Consider the following 19,107-nt stretch of genomic DNA (forward strand, 5'->3'; position numbering starts at 1 on the left):
GCCCTCCAACCCCACCACACCCAGCACCTTCCCCTGCAACCGCAGGAAATGCTACACTTGTCCCCACACCTCCTCCCTCACCCCCATCCCAGGCCCCAAGATGACATTCCACATTAAGCAGAGGTTCACCTGCACATCTGCCAATGTGGTATACTGCATCCACTGTACCCGGTGCGGCTTCCTCTACATTGGGGAAACCAAGCGGAGGCTTGGGGACCGCTTTGCAGAACACCTCCGCTCAGTTCGCAACAAACAACTGCACCTCCCAGTCGCCAACCATTTCCACTCCCCCTCCCATTCTCTAGATGACATGTCCATCATGGGCCTCCTGCAGTGCCACAATGATGCCACCCAAAGGTTGCAGGAACAGCAACTCATATTCCGCCTGGGAACCCTGCAGCCATATGGTATCAATGTGGACTTCACCAGTTTCAAAATCTCCCCTTCCCCTACTGCATCCCTAAACCAGCCCAGTTCGTCCCCTCCCCCCACTGCACCACACAACCAGCCCAGCTCTTCCCCCCCACCCACTGCATCCCAAAACCAGTCCAACCTGTCTCTGCCTCCCTAACCGGTTCTTCCTCTCACCCATCCCTTCCTCCCACCCCAAGCCGCACCCCCAGCTACCTACTAACCTCATCCCACCTCCTTGACCTGTCCGTCTTCCCTGGACTGACCTATCCCCTCCCTACCTCCCCACCTACACTCTCTCCACCTATCTTCTTTACTCTCCATCTTCGGTCCGCCTCCCCCTCTCTCCCTATTTATTCCAGTTCCCTCTCCCCATCCCCCTCTCTGATGAAGGGTCTAGGCCCGAAACGTCAGCTTTTGTGCTCCTGAGATGCTGCTTGGCCTGCTGTGTTCATCCAGCCTCACATTTTATTATCTTAGTATGTGTGGCATCATGTTTAACATAAGGAAGGCCATTTTGATTTTGGAAAATAGTGCAGTATGTGTAAAATTGGCTTAGCCACCAAATAAACACATTGTCATTGCATAATTTACATTATAGTTTAAAGTCAAAATTACTCCAAGCTATTTGATAAATTATTGAGATTTGTACAGTCTTCCTCGTGAGTTTCTCACCACATTTAATACTTAGTCTACAGTTACATGACATTGAAACTGGTAGCATTTGCTGTCTTTATTCTTGTGAAATTAATAAGAACTTCTGCAGTCTGTGAGTGTAGAATTAAATACAGAAATTGGGTACGTTATTGAGTACCTTAGATATGGAATCCTAGAAATCATTTGATTTAATAAGAACTTTTATTTTTTATGTTGTCAGTTCACTGTAAAGATCCTCAAAAAATCATGCCTTATTTGAATGAGGTATAACAAGATTTTAACAGAAAGCATATGCATCATCCAGAGTAGGGATAATTAACCAGGAAAAATCAACCTCAACGGGGTAAGAATGGATCTAGTCCAGATAAATTAGAATTAAAAATAAAAAGGAAAATTTATAATTGTTGCACTTTTAAATTCACATGTATTTCCATGAAGAGAAAAGTAGAACAAAGCAATCCAATGCTCCTTGGAAGATTAAAGACAAAGATATAAAGATGAAGCATAAAAAGTGTGTTCATGTTTGGTGCATAGGTTATATGAGAACCTGGCCAAATATATAATGACTAGAGGGAATTGAGGAAGCAAATAAGAGAATTAAAGAGTAGTTATGGGAAGAGACTGGTAATTAATATTAAAAAAAATTCCAAAATGACAAGGCAGGATGCAAATATCCAACCAAGAACAAAGAAGTTAAAAAAAGGTAATAAGAGGAAGAGTTGGGCCAATTAATGATCAAGAAATAAATTTATGCCTGGATGCAAGGGGTAAGGTTGTAGTATTAGATGAGCACTATACACTTGTCTTTACCTGAGCACGCTGCTGAATTATGGTGAACGAGGAGTAGTTCAGGTATTTTACAGGTTTAAAATTGTTGGGAATCTTTTTGATAGATTGTCTGTACTTAAAGTTGACAAGCACCAGGATCAGATAACATGCACCCAAGGATAAAGAAGGATGCCCAGCAATTGCAGTCAGATAGCTTAACCTCAGTATTAGAAAGTTTTTCAAAAGAATAATTAAGGAAAAAATTAATAATCATTAGGAAAAGTGACATCATAAAGGAAAGCCAGCATGGATAATGCTCAATTTACATGCTTGCATTTTTTTGACAAGGTAACAGAGAAGATTGAGGGTAAATCTGTTGATATAGCCTGCATGAACTTGCTCAAGACATTTAATAAAATGCTGCACAACAGACTTGTGAGCAAATTTAGAGGTCATGGAGTAAAAGTGATATAGTAGCAAAGAATATAAAAAAAGTTGATTGAGTGCCAGGAAACAAAGTAGCAGTGAAAGCTTGTTTATTGTCATGGAGGTAGGAGTGTCCCATGGAAGGGTACTCTTTTTGGTGTGTATTATTTACCTAAACCTTAATGTATGGAGTACAATTTCAAACATTGTGGATGATATGAAAGTATGTTTGGAAATATAATGAACCAAGAGGTGGATAATGTAGAAATTTAGAAGAACGTAGACAAATTGATGGAATGAGTAGACAAGTATGTTATGATGTCAGCAGATGTTTTCACTGGACACGTCAGATCCCAGAATGAAATCTGGTTTGTTAGATTTAGATTCTCTTTTAGATTTTAGCGAGGTGGTCTCTCACTGAAACACAAGCATGCAGCATTACAGATATTGTTTTAACAATAAGACAGAAGTTTATTACACAAAAGAAATAAAGATAAAATAAAATAAACAAAACTATTTGCATATAACTGACACTTAAACATTTCAAATGCATGGTAAAAATATAACTCAATTAATCCCGAAGTACTCCTTTACAGATCCCAAAACACTCCTTTACTGGTTCCAAAACACTCCTTTACTGACTCAAGATATACTCCTTGATGGATCCCAAAATACATCTATTCAGTACTTACATCAGAGATAATCTCCTTCTGCATCACCTCTGTAGACTTAATCTAACTGTGACTTCAACTCCCAGCCTGTAGAATCTGATAGTTTCTTCTAAGAGCCTTTATACATGGGCTTAAACTTCCAGGGTAAATCATTCCTTCAGAGTTTTAACACATCAAACACTTCTTTACTAAACTCCTTACATGGATGCACATTTCAAAATCAAACATAAACCATCTTTTCCCTTTCTCAGGAGTAACTGTTTCACATATACACTTTTAGCTAAGCTCTTTGCAGAGCTGCCCCAAACTGAAACTAACACAGAAAGGTTTCTTTCTATGCCATGGGTGCTTCCCCTCAAACTTAAAAAAATACAAAATATTCCACAAGAAAGCCTGATGTACTATTTAGATTAGATTAGATTCCCTACAGTGTGGAAACAGGCCCTTGGGCCCAACAAGTCCACACCGCCCTTTGGAGCATCCCACCCAAACCTATCCCCTTATAACCCACACACCCCTGAACACTATGGGCAATTTAGCATGGCCAATCCACCTAGCCTGCACATCTTTGGACTGTGGGAGGAAACCGGAGCACCCGGAGGAAACCCATGCAGACACGGGGAGAATGTGCAAACTCCACACAGACAGTTGCCCGAGGCTGGAATTGAACCCGGGTCCCTGGTGCTGTGAGGCTGCAGTGCTAACCCAAACTGAAACTACTCTACGTACTTTGTTTCATAAGAAATCACTGTGACTACAGAAATATGTACAAGTTTATCATTAATACCCTTCAAACACAGAGAAAACCCATATGTCACTATTAAAAATCCAAATTCAAACCACAATGATATTAAAATATTTATAAATCACACACTTTACATCATAAGTGACAGGTTAACTTTAAGGCAGAGAAGTACAGACATTTTTAATTTGGTAGGAAGAATGCAGATTGTAATGAAAGAAACATCATTTATATATATTTAGAATTTGTACTTTAAACTTATAAATTAATGTTTAGGAGGGATTTAGTAATCAATTAGGTCATTCTTTTCAGAATGGTAATTTTAAACTCCTATGTGGAAGACAGCAGATGCCTGGCAAGTTAATGGAAATCTATTTATATTGTGGAGTTTTATGAGAGGGCACAAGGAAACATTGAAATATTTTGGCATGCTTTTGTGTTTAGAATAATCAAGTACTGACTTTAGTTTAGAAAAATCTAGAGGTGGGGAAAGCTTTTGGTTCAGTTTGAAAGAGACTTGATTGAAGTCATATGTAAGAATAGTTACTCCCAGAAAAAGGAGTTTGTTCAGAGTAGTGAAGGGAATAATTTATCGAAGTGTTAGGGTTGTAGATTGTGAAAACCTCCAGACCGGGAGTGTCTAATGGAGGGGCATAAATAAGGTGAATAGCAAGGTTTTTTTTAGGGTGGGGGAGTTCAAATCTATGGGGCATAAACTTTTTTAAGGTGAAAGGATATAGTTTTAAAACTGACACAAAGGACAACTTTTTTACACAGACAGTGGTTTGTGTGTGGAATGAACTACCAGGGCAAGTGGTGGATGCAGGCACAGTTACACCAGTTAAAAGACATTTGTATAAATACATGAAAAGACAAGGTTTAGGGGGATATGGCCAAATTCGGGCATATGTGACTAGTCGGTAAGGACTAGTTGGATTGAAGAGTCTGTTTCTATGCTGTATAATTCAATGACTCTTTGACTCTATAAGTTAATTGTGGGAGTGCTCAGGAGAAAAGACCTCACAGCTCACACGACCAATACTGGAAAGAAGCAATTCAATCAACTCTCAGATTTGAGAGGGAAGGAAATTTTCTCCGGATTTTGATTAACTATAAAGCAATGTTGTTACAGGTTAGATGTGGGTAGATAGCTTAGCCTGGGTGATAGCATCACTTTTGCTGGATGCCAGAGATTCTCCAAAATTAAGCCAGAATGATAATATTGGGAAAGGTGAAATTCAGTATGAATTAACCAGGTCTTTTTTGGATAGCATTCTTTTGAGGACTGAGGAAAGTGACTTTGCTTGACTTTGAATGCAATATTTGGGCAAATGTAATGCAATACTTTTATAAGGACAATGTATTATTGTATGTAACTAGGGGAGCAGTATATTTGAACATAAATTGGTTTGTTAGAACAGCATACATTTATGCAATTATGAAGAAAGATATATTCAGTAGAAACCATTGCGTTTTACTAATCCAATATCAAATAATTCAAGAGTTCATAGATTCCAATGGATTTGTAAATGGTTCTCCCTCCCTTCATTGTTTTTGGATTAAATTTGTGATTGTGAACTTTTCACCCTTTTCATTCCAATGTTTCTGTCCTGAAGGAGAAATTGATTTGCTGGTTCGCAGAATAAATGACCTTATTGAATATCGCATAGATCGGATCCTGCAGGATATAAGTATCACATCACTTTGTGAATTTCCTGAGAGGACACCATGGCCATGTGAGGAGTTTTTAAAACGTACACAGGTATAGCAGAGTGCTGTTCTGTACAGGGTCATCTTAAATGGAGCCCATAAGTGGAACTGGATCAGTGTACATTGTAATGATATCTATTCCAGGATAAATTAAGCAACTGGACCTCATTTTATTCACTGTCTTGTTAGGACTTAATAGAATGTACTTCTGACTTAGAAGAGCTGTATTTGACTTTTCAGTGTAATGGATAATATTATTCTGTTTCTCTATACTGGCGTGCTTATGGAAATAAAATTAATTGAAGTGAGAAATCAGCAGGACTCTCTGTTGTTTATCAGTATTCCCCACAAAAGGGTTGGGCCATGGTTTTATGGTTGCAATTCATTGTAGACATTGGCATAAAGTGCAGAACTTTGTTCATGTTGCTTTGTGATGCTGTGTTGTGGCCCTGAATTTCTTCTATTTCATTTGATTTTGGCACTGAATCACTCAAACATTGAATTGTTTCTTTCTGCCCTCCCAAGCTGATTTTTCTCTGAGTGTTTCTAAGATTAGAGCTTGCCTTATGCTGACCAATTTTTTCTCCCCCAACTAAAACATTGTAAAAACCACATTAAGCATTTGTTGGGACTGTTTAAGAAAGTGTACTATTCATAAAATTGTTGCATTGTTTATTTACATAGCAAGAGATACGGCTAAGTAATTTACAATATATGGAAGATTTCTTACACTCCTGATTGGGATCTGGTGCTTATAAAGACAAGAAACTTGTCAAAATGGACATTATTCCTTTAACATTAGAAATCATTTCCAAGCACTTCACAAGAGTAGAATCAAACAAAAAGGTTACTCAACCGAAGAAGGAGATATTAGGAAAAGCAACCAAAAATATTGTCAAGGACATCAAGTGAGTCAGGAGAAGAAACAAGCTAAGAGGGATTCCACCAGTGAGTATAAACCAGAGGTTCACAAACTTTACTTATTGGATACCCCCATTCAGCTGCCCATGTTCCCTTTAGTGGCGTAAACGTTTAATATTTTAAATCATTTAATGTCCAAACATAGCACAAGACATACAAGTTACAAGATAAATTGTACAAAACCATAATAATACCACTCTCAATTAACACAATGGGTGTGGTTGTTTATACAAGCACAGGTTCATATATCAGGTAATGGGTGCAGTTGTAAGTTGTTTTATTACACAAAGCACTGCTGATACTTTAGGTGGAATCTTCCCAGCCCTGAACCTTGTGGACCAAGAAAGTTATGAAAATTGTGTGCGACATCCACGAAAGAGCTTCTTGATGACAAGCAAACTGTCCCATTTTCCATCCAAGCAATGAATGGTTAGATGAGATTCTTGCTAATGAGCAGTGAGAAGCATATTTGCATGCATTAACTTCTCAATCTCATCTCATTAATGTACAGTTTTTCATGTCCCTATCTGCCAGATAGAAAGTAGACAGTGTCAATTCCCCATATGAAAGTCAAAGCAGTTACCTGGAACTCCACTGCTTGTTCCGCTAGATTACGATCTTGGATATCAGGCACCAACATCTCAGGGCACACTCCATGGGCTATGGCTACGCTCATCCGTGATCCACGGCCATTGACATGCATGATCAGGTATGATCATGGACATCTCCAATTCACTTCCACTGTGGTTCTACACTTCAGTGCTACATTTGGAGCACGCCGATTCCTTTCATTGCAATCTTGTAGCCAGGACACTTTTTGTGTGCATGAATAAGCACCCAAAACACATTACATATGCTTCAATCAAATGGCCATGTCTCCAAGTCTAAGAGGCGTAGTTCTTAGTCAAGTCAAGGGTGATGCTCTTCAGTCAAGGGGTCCTGGCACAGAAAGCCCAGGGCAGCATCTGATATCAGTGCAGGGATTTAGGCATGGTCAGCTGAGTGCTTGGTAGTTGTGGTCTTCGAATCTGTACCTCTACGGTCCTGTGAATAGGGCACAGTCAGCTTTGTGAATCCAGTGCAAGCTGTCTGGGGAGTTCTGGAAAATAAACTGTATAAATTGCAGCCAAGCATCTGGTCGTTCATTGTTCAGGGCTGTCTGTCTAAAGTGCTCAAAGGAGTGGGTTGCAGTTAATTCTGGAAGTTTGTCCACTGAAGCTCAATGGGGTTATGAGGGACCACCGCTGTGGGAGGGAAGATGGGGAACTCCATTTTGAGAGTTAGAAGCGGCATGCTTCGAAACAAAGAACACAACAATAATGAAGGGGGACAACTTCATATGTAAGAGGCAAGTGATTGAACATTGAAGGGAAATCATGAACAAGGGAGGGGATCATCAATAGTCATCTTTGCTTGAGTTCCATGGGAAGACAGACCACAAATGTCAGGTACATGTAAGAAGATTTGCAATGGTAAAGTTTCTTCCACATATATTTCACGTTGTCTCAAATTCCCTCTATTGTCAACTCATCACACAATTTGAGATAATGTATGTTCATCTGTGAATAGTGCCGAAGGAAGAGAGGATATACAAACGGCCCAGTGTAGTTGGAATGGAGAGTTCATGATTTTATTTTAGGAAAAATTAGTGTAGTTAAGTAAATATCATGTAACAATGGTACTTTGATGCAAATTTGTGATAATTAGTGTGTCTTATCTTTCGTTTCTTTCACTATATACAATGTACACGCAAATGTATTTTGAAAAACATTGGAAAACCTTGATGTTCAATCAGTACCCATTTTTAAATAGGACATGTGCATCAAAGGAGCCCAGTCACTGCAAAGTAAGAGTATGCTGGCAGAAGTAGCAACCAATGAACTCATTAACATGCTGCTTGATGTGGATTCAGATGATGAAAATGATGACTTAGAAGGTATGATAGGACTGGAATGAGACTCATACACGTTGCTTCAATGAGGATTAATGTTTCTCTGTTGCTGAGATACAAAACCAAAAGGTGATGAAGTATATTCAGGTGTCCGTGCTTTCCACTTTTCTCTAGTGATGGATGTAAAACAGGGAATCACAATAAGATTTTGAGATTAGCTAATACATTGCGTCATTGGGTAATACGTTGGCTTTGGGAGAGAATAGATTTGAAATACTTCCAAATTTCTCAAAGGGCTATTCATTAATTTGAAGTTAAAATTGTATCAATGTGTCACTTTTTGTTGATGTGGAAACCAAACCTTGCAACTAATTATATCGGCAACAAATTAAGATATAATAAAAGAAGTTTCAATTACATCATTCAATATTTTTTAAAAAATTGAATGGTTGGAAAGATGACAATTTTATAATATGAAAGGATTATGTGCATCATAACTGTACTTTAAGGTCCTAAAAGATAAATCAGCTTACTTAGTGGAAAATGAGAAGCAATAGAGGTCCAAATATACTTTGGGATCCACGTAGAACATAGAACATAGAACATTACAGCACAGTACAGGCCCTTCGGCCCTCAATGTTGTGCCGACCTATCATACCAATCTGAAGCCCATCTAACCTACACTATTCCATGTACATCCATATGCTTGTCCAATGACGACTTAAATGTACCTAAAGTTGGCGAATCTACTACCGTTGCAGGCAAAGCATTCCATTCTCTTACTACTCTCTGAGTAAAGAAACTACCTCTGACATCTGTCCTATATCTTTCACCCCTCAATTTAAAGCTATGCCCCCTCATGCTCGCCGTCACCATCTTAGGAAAAAGGCTCTCCCTAACCACCCTATCTAACCCTCTGATTATTTTAGATGTTTCAATTAACTCACCTCTCAACCTTCTTCTCTCTAACAAAAACAGCCTCAAGTCCCTCAGCCTTTCCTTGTAAGACCTTCCCTCCAGACCAGGCAACATCCTAGTAAATCTCCTCTGCACCCTTCCCAAACCTTCCACATCCTTCTTATAATGCGGTGACCAGAACTGTATACAATATTCCAAGTGCAGCTGCACCAGAGTTTTGTACAGCTGCAGCATGTGTATAGATTATTAAAATATGATGGACAGATTCAAAAATAAACCTCAAAAATGCTGGTAGAATGTTGGCCTTAATGTCAAGAGGGCTAGAATACATGGTGATAGAAGTTATGCTGCAGCTATACAAAGCCACTTGCAAGAAAGACTGAGGTCTGGTTTGGCATTTAAATGTTTAGGAAGAATGTGAAGGTCCTTGAAAGGATGCAATGTAGTTTTGCTTGAATACACAGGTTCAACACAACTTTGTGGGCCAAAGGCTATTTCTGTGCTGTACTGTTCCATGCTCTATGTTCTACAAATACAGACAGATACTGCTGAGGCTCTGATCAGTCTGCATTTGGAGTTTTGTGAGCAGTTTTGGATCCAATATCTAAGGAGGGATGTGCTGACATTGGAGCAAGTCCAGAGGAAGTTTACAAGAATCATGCTGGGAATGATGACCTCGTCAAGTGAGGAGCAGTTGAGGACTCTGGGTCTGTAATTGGAATTTAGAAGGACGAGGGTATCTCATTGAAATTTACAGAATAAAGAAAGGTCTGGATAGAGTGGACGTGAAGAAGATGTTTCCATGAGGACCCTAGGACACAGCCTCAAAGAAAAGGGATGACCGTTTAGAGCTGAGATGAGGAGGAACTTCTTCAGCCAAAGGAATCTGTGGAACTCATTGCTGCAGAAGTCTGTAGGGGCCAAGTTATGAGTGTATTTAATATAGGGTTTGATTAGTAAGGGGATTAAGGGTCACATGGAAAAAGCAGAAGAATAGGTTTGAGAAACATATCATCCATAGTCAAACAGTGGGGCAGGCTCAATGGGCTGAATGACCTAATTCTGCTCCTATACCTTATGGCTTCATGGTTCCAGTGATTAGAGATTTTAGGTACAAAGTTAGATTGGAGAAACTCATTTCTTGGAGTAAAATAAACTAAGGGGAGATGAAACATAGTGTGCATGATTATGACAAGTTTAGATAAAGTGGGCAATGAAAAGCTGCTTCTATCAGTTGGTGATAAAGGACTGCAGACAAAGATTTAAAGTTTCAGTCAAGAGTTTCAGGCAAATGTGAGAAAGAACACATAGAGCAACAGAACAATGTCTGTTGTTACTACAGCATCCAAAGATTAGTGTATGTAGCTTAGAGTCAAGATCTTCAGGAGTGAAATCAGGATATTTATTCGCTTTAAAACTAAGATTGATAGGTTACTTATAATGAAAGGGATATGAGGCAAAGGCAGGTGCAGTGAGTTACAGATTGACCGTTATTGTATTGAGTATTGATAAAGCTTAAGGCTGATTGCTGTATGCCAATCTAAGAAATCTGATTGCAACAAAAATTGGGAGCGGTGTGGCTGAATTTCAAGGTGATGAGCTATTTACATGGAGGAATTTACAAGATTTCATTTTTCATAACAGAAAATAATGAAACAGAAGTACTTCTCCAGTCCTCAATGGCCATGTCTCTAGATACTCGTTCAGCCTCAACATCAAAGAAATTAAAAGATCTCAGATTTCTGAAGCAAGAGGCAAAGGAATTGCTCAATTACTTCAGCCACCGAAATGTAGATGCACTTGTTAAGGTCATACGCACCGCCCTTGAAACACTAAGGAAACGTATACATACTTCGCACCAGATTCGTTATCAGGGTAAGATTTTGAGATCCATAGATTTTGTTTGCTAATGTATGAGGGAATATTCTACTCAATTTATAATGTATAATTAAGTACATTAATATGAGTGATTTGGTTACTTAAATACTCTTTTATTCAAATATTTGAACATTGAAGCTTGAATTAGGAAATTGAAAAACAGAGTATTAAGGGCAGTGTTTTCAGAACTGTAAGTTATGGAAGAAACTCAGTATCAAAAGTAGTTGGAGGAAGTATTAACTCTGAATGCCACTGAAACATATAGAAATGGATGTGACCGGAAAAGCTCAGCAGCATGGCAGCATCTCCAAAGAAAAATCAGAGTTAATGTTTTTCTCAGAACTGGCAGTAAAATATAATTTGACTGATTCAAGTCCATCCTTGAAGAAAATATTGGAACACCTCTTGGTGGTTGCATACCCAAATATGGAAGAAGTGCTAAAGATTTTCTGAGTTCTTTTTAAATAGTCTCCATTCAGAAACGCACTTCTCAACAAAAATCACTGTCCTGATAGAATTTAAAGGGATTCTACAAGTACATTGAGGACAAAAGGTAACAAAGGAGAGAATAGGGCCCCTTAAAGAACAGCAAGGCTGCTTATGTGCAGAATGCAGGAGAAGTGGGAAATGCCACATGAGTACTTTGCAACAGTATTTATGTGGAGAAGGATATAGAAGTTAGAGAACTTGGGGAAATATATAGCAACATCTTGAAAAATGTCCAGAACTAAGGAGGAGCTGGACATCTTAAAATGCATAATGGTGGATAAATCCCAGAACTTGATCAGGTGTACCCTAGAACTATGTGGGGTAACTACGGAAGGGCCCCTTGATGAGATATTTGTGTCATCAATAGCCAAAGGTGAGGCATGGGAAGACTGGACTTTGGCTAATGTGGTGACACTACTTAAGAAAAATGGTAAGGAAAAGCCAGGGAACTATAGACTGGTGAGCCTGATGTCATTGGCGGGCAAGTTGTTGGAAGGAACAAAACCAGAAGTTGCTGGAAAAGCTCAGCAGGTCTGGCAGCATCTGTGAAGAAAGAAATCAGCGTTAACATTTTGGGTTTGGTGACCTTTCCTCTAGAGAGATCCTGAAAGACAGGACTTACCTGTATTTGCAAAGGTAAGGACTGATTAGAGATAATCAACATGGCGTTGTGCATGAGAAATTGAGTCTCACTAACTTAATTGAGTTTTTTGAATAAGTAACAAAGAGGATTGATGAAGGCAAAGTCAATCTGACCAGTCCAATCACTGATTTTCAGCTACCCACAGCCCTGCTGATGCTTATGTGCAACTTATTTCCCTGAATTACTGTGGCCTGTTCCCCTGATTTATTTTTTGAAATGCTCCTGTCAGATTGACCGTCAAGTCCAGGACTGATATTGTTTGACTTTCAGGATTGACAATGGCCTAATTGCCAGACTGAAACATCAATGGCAGCCAAACTTGAATTGGACTAACCCATTTGACTGACTGGAGAGACACACCTGGATTAGAAATGGGCCAACTCCTGGACTGACTGTGGCAAGAGTCCACTCTCTACCCACTCAGCATGCATTCCACCCTTTTCCCTTTCTCATTCAGGCGCTGCTATTGATGTATGTGCACTGCGTTTGATATGTTCACTGCAGGCACAATGCTTCATCACTGATGTTGACACAGCTCTTCAGTTGCATGTATGTCCCCTTTCCTATTGGCTTCTCTGGTCCCTCCAGCCACATGGTATCCAATGAAGGTTTTCTAGATGGGAGTCACACTGTTCTTTTGTTAATTGTTAAAAAAAATGATGTGGGCTGTTTGGAATTTTAGCTGTACTCACCAGTGACGGAATATCTTCATTCACATTTGTATTGTTTGATCTTGCCTTCCTTTTCTGTGTAAGTTCAGGCAGGATCCAAGAGGCAGAATTCCGTGAACATAATAATAAAATGAGATTAGTGCCTTTACATTAGGGCAGTGTTAGAAGAAGATGGATGTGTAATTTCATAACTGTAGTTGGTTTGCTGACACCACACCAACCAGGCCACTTTCCTGGTGACTGGATTGGGAGTAGAATGGCCACTCACTTGCAACCGGTGGGCAGCCCAATGAGGTAATTAACAGATTAATTAAAGCAGTTGATCAGAGATTGACTGACTGACTGACTGACTGTAATTTTCCAGTCAGTCTACTGGCCCCTACAACATACCACCTGCTTGAAGGGCCAGTGATCCAGATACCTTTCAGCTACCTAGCCACAGCCACTCTGTGCAGGGGTAACTGCCATCGTAGTGGTCCAAACGTTGTAGTCATGATTTACATAAAAAAAATTTTAAAGTGCTGGGGAGGAACCTACAAGATGCAGAGCCTCCAATTGACCTTTCCAGCTTTGAAAACCCATCTGGCAAATTAATTTGTGATAATGGGAACTGCAGATGCTGGAGAATCCAAGATAATAAAATGTGAGGCTGGATGAACACAGCAGGCCCAGCAGCATCTCAGGAGCACAAAAGCTGATGTTTCGGGCCTAGACCCTTCATCAGAGAGGGGGATGGGGTGAGGGTTCTGGAATAAATAGGGAGAGAGTGGGAGGCGGACCGAAGATGGAGAGAAAAGAAGATAGGTGGAGAGAGTATAGGTGGGGAGGTAGGGAGGGGATAGGTCAGTCCAGGGAAGACGGACAGGTCAAGGAGGTGGGATGAGGTTAGTAGGTAGGAGATGGAGGTGCGGCTTGGGGTGGGAGGAAGGGATGGGTGGGAGGAAGAACCGGTTAGGGAGGCAGAGACAGGTTGGACTGGTTTTGGGATGCAGTGGGTGGAGGGTAAGAGCTGGGCTGGTCGTGTGGTGCAGTGGGGGGAGGGGACGAGCTGGGCTGGTTTTGGGATGCGGTGGGGGAAGGGGAGATTTTGAAGCTGGTGAAGTCCACATTGATACCATTGGGCTGCAGGGTTTCCAAGCGGAATATGAGTTGTCGAGAACGCCCTTGACCACGTCTCCCACATTTCCTGTAACACATCCCTCACACCCCGCCCCCACCACAACCGCCCAAAGAGGATCCCCCTCGTTCTCACACACCACCCCACCAACCTCCGGATACAACGCATCATCCTCCGACACTTCCGCCATCTACAATCCAACCCCACCACCCAAGACATTTTTCCATCCCCACCCCTGTCTGCTTTCCGAAGAGACCACTCTCTCCATGACTCCCTTGTTCGCTCCACACTGCCCTCCAACCCCACCACACCGGGCACCTTCCCCTGCAACCGCAGGAAATGCTACACTTGCCCCCACACCTCCTCCCTCACCCCTATCCCAGGCCCCAAGATGACTTTCCACATTAAGCAGAGGTTCACATGCACATCTGCCAATGTGGTATACTGCATCCACTGTACCCGGTGTGGCTTCCTCTACATTGGGGAAACCAAGCGGAGGCTTGGGGACCGCTTTGCAGAACACCTCCGCGCGGTTCACAATAAACAACTGCACCTCCCAGTCGCAAACCATTTCCACTCCCCCTCCCATTCTTTAGATGACATGTCCATCATGGGCCTCCTGCAGTGCCACAATGATGCCACCCGAAGGTTGAAGGAACAGCAACTCATTTTCCGCTTGGGAACCCTGCAGCCCAATGGTATCAATGTGGACTTCACCAGCTTCAAAATCTCCCCTTCCCCCACCGCATCCCAAAACCAGCCCAGTTCGTCCCCTCCCCCCACTGCACCACACGACCAGCCCAGCTCTTCCCCTCCACCCACTGCATCCCAAAACCAGTCCAACCTGTCTCTGCCTCCCTAACCTGTTCTTCCTCCCACCCCAAGCCGCACCTCCATCTCCTACCTACTAACCTCATCCCACCTCCTTGACTTGTCCGTCTTCCCTGGACTGACCTATCCCCTCCCTACCTCCCCACCTATACTCTCCTCTCCACCTATCTTCTTTTCTCTCCATCTTCGGTCCGCCTCCCCTTCTCTCCCTATTTATTCCAGAACCCTCACCCCATCCCCCTCTCTGATGAAGGGTCTAGGCCCGAAACATCAGCTTTTGTGCTCCTGAGATGCTGCTGGGCCTGCTGTGTTCATCCAGCCTCACATTTTATTATCTTGGCAAATTAATTTGATGCCTCTATGCACCTTATAACTACTAATTGCCTAATTAGGTAAAATTAATGATGAATGACTACTCCCAACAAGTGGTAGGGTGAGGACCCATATTTGACTTCAACATTGAAGCCCCAACCCAAAGTACATAGTCCTATCCTGAATTTCTGCCTGGTATGAGTCCAGAAGGTTGTTTTCTGGAAAAGACTTATAAAGAAGAACAATCTGTGTTTTTAAATACATTTTACCCTGACTTAATTTCCATAATGTTAATACAAACAGCAGACCATTTTACACCTAGTAAATAGACAACCCTCTATTTATTCCAAAGGAGTTAATTTATTTTGGGTGTCAGTAGGAAAGAGAAGCAATTGACCATTTGGATAATTTAATCAATATTTGCACTAATGGTACAGAAGGTAAAGTAGTGGGCCTTGATTATCAACGCATTTCTCTCATCACAATCATACCAACCTGGTTATTGTTCCAAACTACCACTTGTTTAGGTATTCTGGCAATCATTAAAGCCCAGTGTTTTAATGTATTTACCTCTTCAAACTGTTGACCTCCAAAAGCAACATAATTCCAATCTTTTAAATGCGCTCGACTTCAAAGTGCTTCTGTTACATTTATCTCATTTTGTACTGTTAACTTTTAGCTTTCAGAATTATAATTGATATACCAAAAGATATGAGCCATGAATTACATCACTGTAACACATCTTAAAAGAAAGTTACCTTTTATGCTCAGAGTTCAACGTTATTATCATGCTTGTGTTTTGCCATAAAGGAAAACACATTCCAGCGCTCCAATAAATATCAGCTCATGATTATTATTTAATCATGTAAGGATGTATTCAATGTGCTAATGGTTGTGACCTTTAAAAATGAAATGATTAGGATAACGTGGACCTTAAATATTAGCAATGTATTCGTGGAGATGTAGTGAACGTTTTATCTGATTTATTGGACTCTATTTTCCTGCCTTACTCTGATTCTTGCAGAAAATAAATTTGGGCAAGCCTAGGCTTACAATCATAGCAAATATGCAGGATTCTATTTTGATAGTTTCTCTCGTCTTAGATGCAGATTCGGCCTATCCAAAACAAGTCTTCAGTTCATTTATACATGTTGACGTTTGCCTTGCCATACCTGATATTGTGCTCCATCCTACTCTGGAAGAAATCCAGTATATTTTGAATAGAGTGTGTGACAGTATTATCAATGTTTCCAAAGGAGTATCCATGTGGAGCAAGAAAAGTATGACAACAGTATGTATTATAAATATTTTAACACTTGGCTAATATGCAGCAAGATTGGATTTATTTTGAATTGAGGAATTCCTTTTAAAGCTATATGAATTTAATTGTTTGCTCGTACATTTTAGAGAGTAATGGTGAAACATATTTGAAATGTTGAGGTGGAAACTTATACAGATTGAAATTTGTGGAGATTTGCTGATGTAAATACTAGTAGACATGAATCACTCACCTAATTATAAAGTGAGCTAATCCAAAGTCTCAAATAAGGCTCAATTGTTAACTTGCAGTCAGGTGAAATATACATCAGATGGTGTTATCAAAACTACGTGGTGAAATACACTGATAAAAATTAGTGAACTGAATCAACTGACAATCATTCACAGAAATTGAAATAAATGTGTAATTTTATTAACAGAAAAAGATGAATGACCACAAAACAGTTGAATTACAAAGAAATGATACACAGGATGACCCCTCCATTGATAGTCAAGAAGGGAACATTGCAGGTAATTACTAATGGATGCAGCATGAGGATGAAAAATAGAATGGCTGTTAAAGTGAACATATAAAACTTCATTACATTACTCATGAACATTTTACCTCCTTTGATTGGTTTGGTTGTACTTACCTTGTTCTGTCTCTGTTCAAATTTCTCACCTAGAATCACGCTACTTGTTTTTTTTTTGGAGTTATGTCTGCTCCATGTCCTTGAAAGGTTTAATGTCCTCTCCATGTCTGCTCGTATTCCCCATGTCTCTCATGTATCATCCTCAACCACAATTACAATATTCATTGTGTGCAGTGGTTAGGAGGCATGTCATAGCAATGAAAATCTTTCAAATGGGAATGGAAAAGTCCACGTCCAACAAACCAATAGAGCTGTCACTTAAATGCATGATTCATACTGAAACAAAACCCAGGCCTGTAAAACAAAACCCTTTAAATGGCCATCAGTTGTATAAACAACCACTGATTTATTAATGTCATAAATTACTGAAAACACTTTCATAAAGGTACAGTCACCACTGTCAGTACAGAACCATTTTATTTACAGATCTAAAGCATGCTGGACATACAAGTTACTTCAGCTTGTGTCATTAGAGTTCCCCTGTATAGTTTTCTTCGATTTTAAATGCATAATGGCACTATTCCAAATGGGAAAAATACTCTGATATGTACTGTTAGTCAGTACATTGGTCAACCTAGTTCTGTAGGACAGAGCCCTATGATCAATCATTGCGGTAAGAATTCGTCTAGTTTATAATACAATACCTAATAACAATACTTGATATTGTCTAAACAATTTTTAACACTAACTTGTTCGAATGTTCCTCACTACTTAGCATGCTTCCTCCAAGGATCCCAGCTTTGAATCAAGGCAGGTTTTGTAAACCCTTTCAGTCTCAAACAACAACCCCTCCCCACCCCGCCTTTCCCCCACTCCCACCCGACCTGTCGAAAATATTGGATGACAAGTAAACAGTTCATCTAGGGTTGTGAGTGGCAACACTAATGTCAGAGGATGCGAAAATAGGATTATGAATGATCCCTAACCTAAACCTTTTCCTGCCTATGGCAAGATTATACTGCCTGGTTTTATACAGGAAATTTAAACATATGAGAAGAATGAAATTTGGTGATCCTGTCCATTTCCCAACTCTAGGAAGACATGAAAATTCCAGATTATCCAAAGTTCCATATTATTCTCCTCAGTGCTGTAGTAGGATATTGTCATGTGTACATAGCTATAGTGATTGCACCTCATGGTAGATTGTTTTAGGTGCTTGTTTGTTCTTCATGAGTGACATAAGAAATGGTATTGCTTGTACTGTTGTTCTCCATTTGCAGATGATACTGTACCAGATGTGATGGTCGCCCACACTCAACCTAATAATCACTACAAGATAATTTCTGAAAATAAGGACATAATTAAGCTACTTTCTCTTATTTCATCATCTGTCATTTCATTTAGAAAGGTAAAATAATTAGACTGGAAATTGTTGTGACTACAATTAATTATTTAAATGCAGTTGTATCTAATTGTGCTCGTGAAACATTTTTTATTTTCAATGGGAAAATCACCTGATGAAAAAATAGGTCAAGGCCATGATGTGAATATTTGTTAGACAGTTGTTCGTAGTAGCTTTGCATTTGCTTGATATGTTTAGTTTCAAATGGAGACTGGTGAAATTGGCAGATACATGTTGATTGAAATTAAACACAGAAGTATTTTGTTTTGATAGGAACAATATGAGAGGCAGTACAAACAGTATACTTTTAAAGATATTGCAAGAATCTGATGAATTTGTATGCACAAGCCTTTAGCAGTGGCAGGATAAGTTGAGTAGGCATTGAAATAACAAGAGTATGGGATCCTTGCCTTTATTATTAGAGGCAAAGGCCACAAACGAATTGTCATGCTGAGCGTTTAAAACACAGGTTAGGTATTCTGTATAATTGAAGTTACCAGATTTAGGAAGATGTCTTAGAGAGGGTGCAAAGGAGATTTAATAGAATTAAATAGAAAACAAAATATTACATTGCTGCATATTTGAAATTCATGGGACCACAGCGTACAGTACTGGTCACCATTTGCTGCGAATCCATTCTGTAGCAGTTATCACTTTCTTGACAGCTCCTTTCTTTTCTGGCTCTTCTAATTTTCCTCTGAGGGTAACTAAGAGTAGCTGGAACTTTCCTTAACAGATATCTAATTGGTCTTACACTCTTATCTGCTTTAAGATGATTATCTGCATGGAAACATCCTAA

General features: G+C 39.9%; 1 protein-coding gene across 1 annotated transcript in view; it reads left to right on the forward strand.

Annotated features, from left to right (window-relative positions):
• Positions 1–19,107, forward strand: part of LOC125459938 (dynein axonemal heavy chain 5-like) — a 259,757-nt gene that overhangs the window by 76,667 nt on the left and 163,983 nt on the right. The window contains exons 17-22 of the mRNA XM_059651530.1: positions 5,292–5,437; positions 8,119–8,242; positions 10,760–10,990; positions 16,160–16,347; positions 16,754–16,844; positions 18,187–18,314. Coding sequence (XP_059507513.1) covers positions 5,292–5,437; positions 8,119–8,242; positions 10,760–10,990; positions 16,160–16,347; positions 16,754–16,844; positions 18,187–18,314 — 908 coding nt within the window. The remainder of the gene's footprint in view (positions 1–5,291; positions 5,438–8,118; positions 8,243–10,759; positions 10,991–16,159; positions 16,348–16,753; positions 16,845–18,186; positions 18,315–19,107) is intronic.

The sequence above is a fragment of the Stegostoma tigrinum genome, chromosome 16 (assembly GCF_030684315.1).
Source record: "Stegostoma tigrinum isolate sSteTig4 chromosome 16, sSteTig4.hap1, whole genome shotgun sequence".
NCBI lineage: Eukaryota > Metazoa > Chordata > Chondrichthyes > Orectolobiformes > Stegostomatidae > Stegostoma > Stegostoma tigrinum.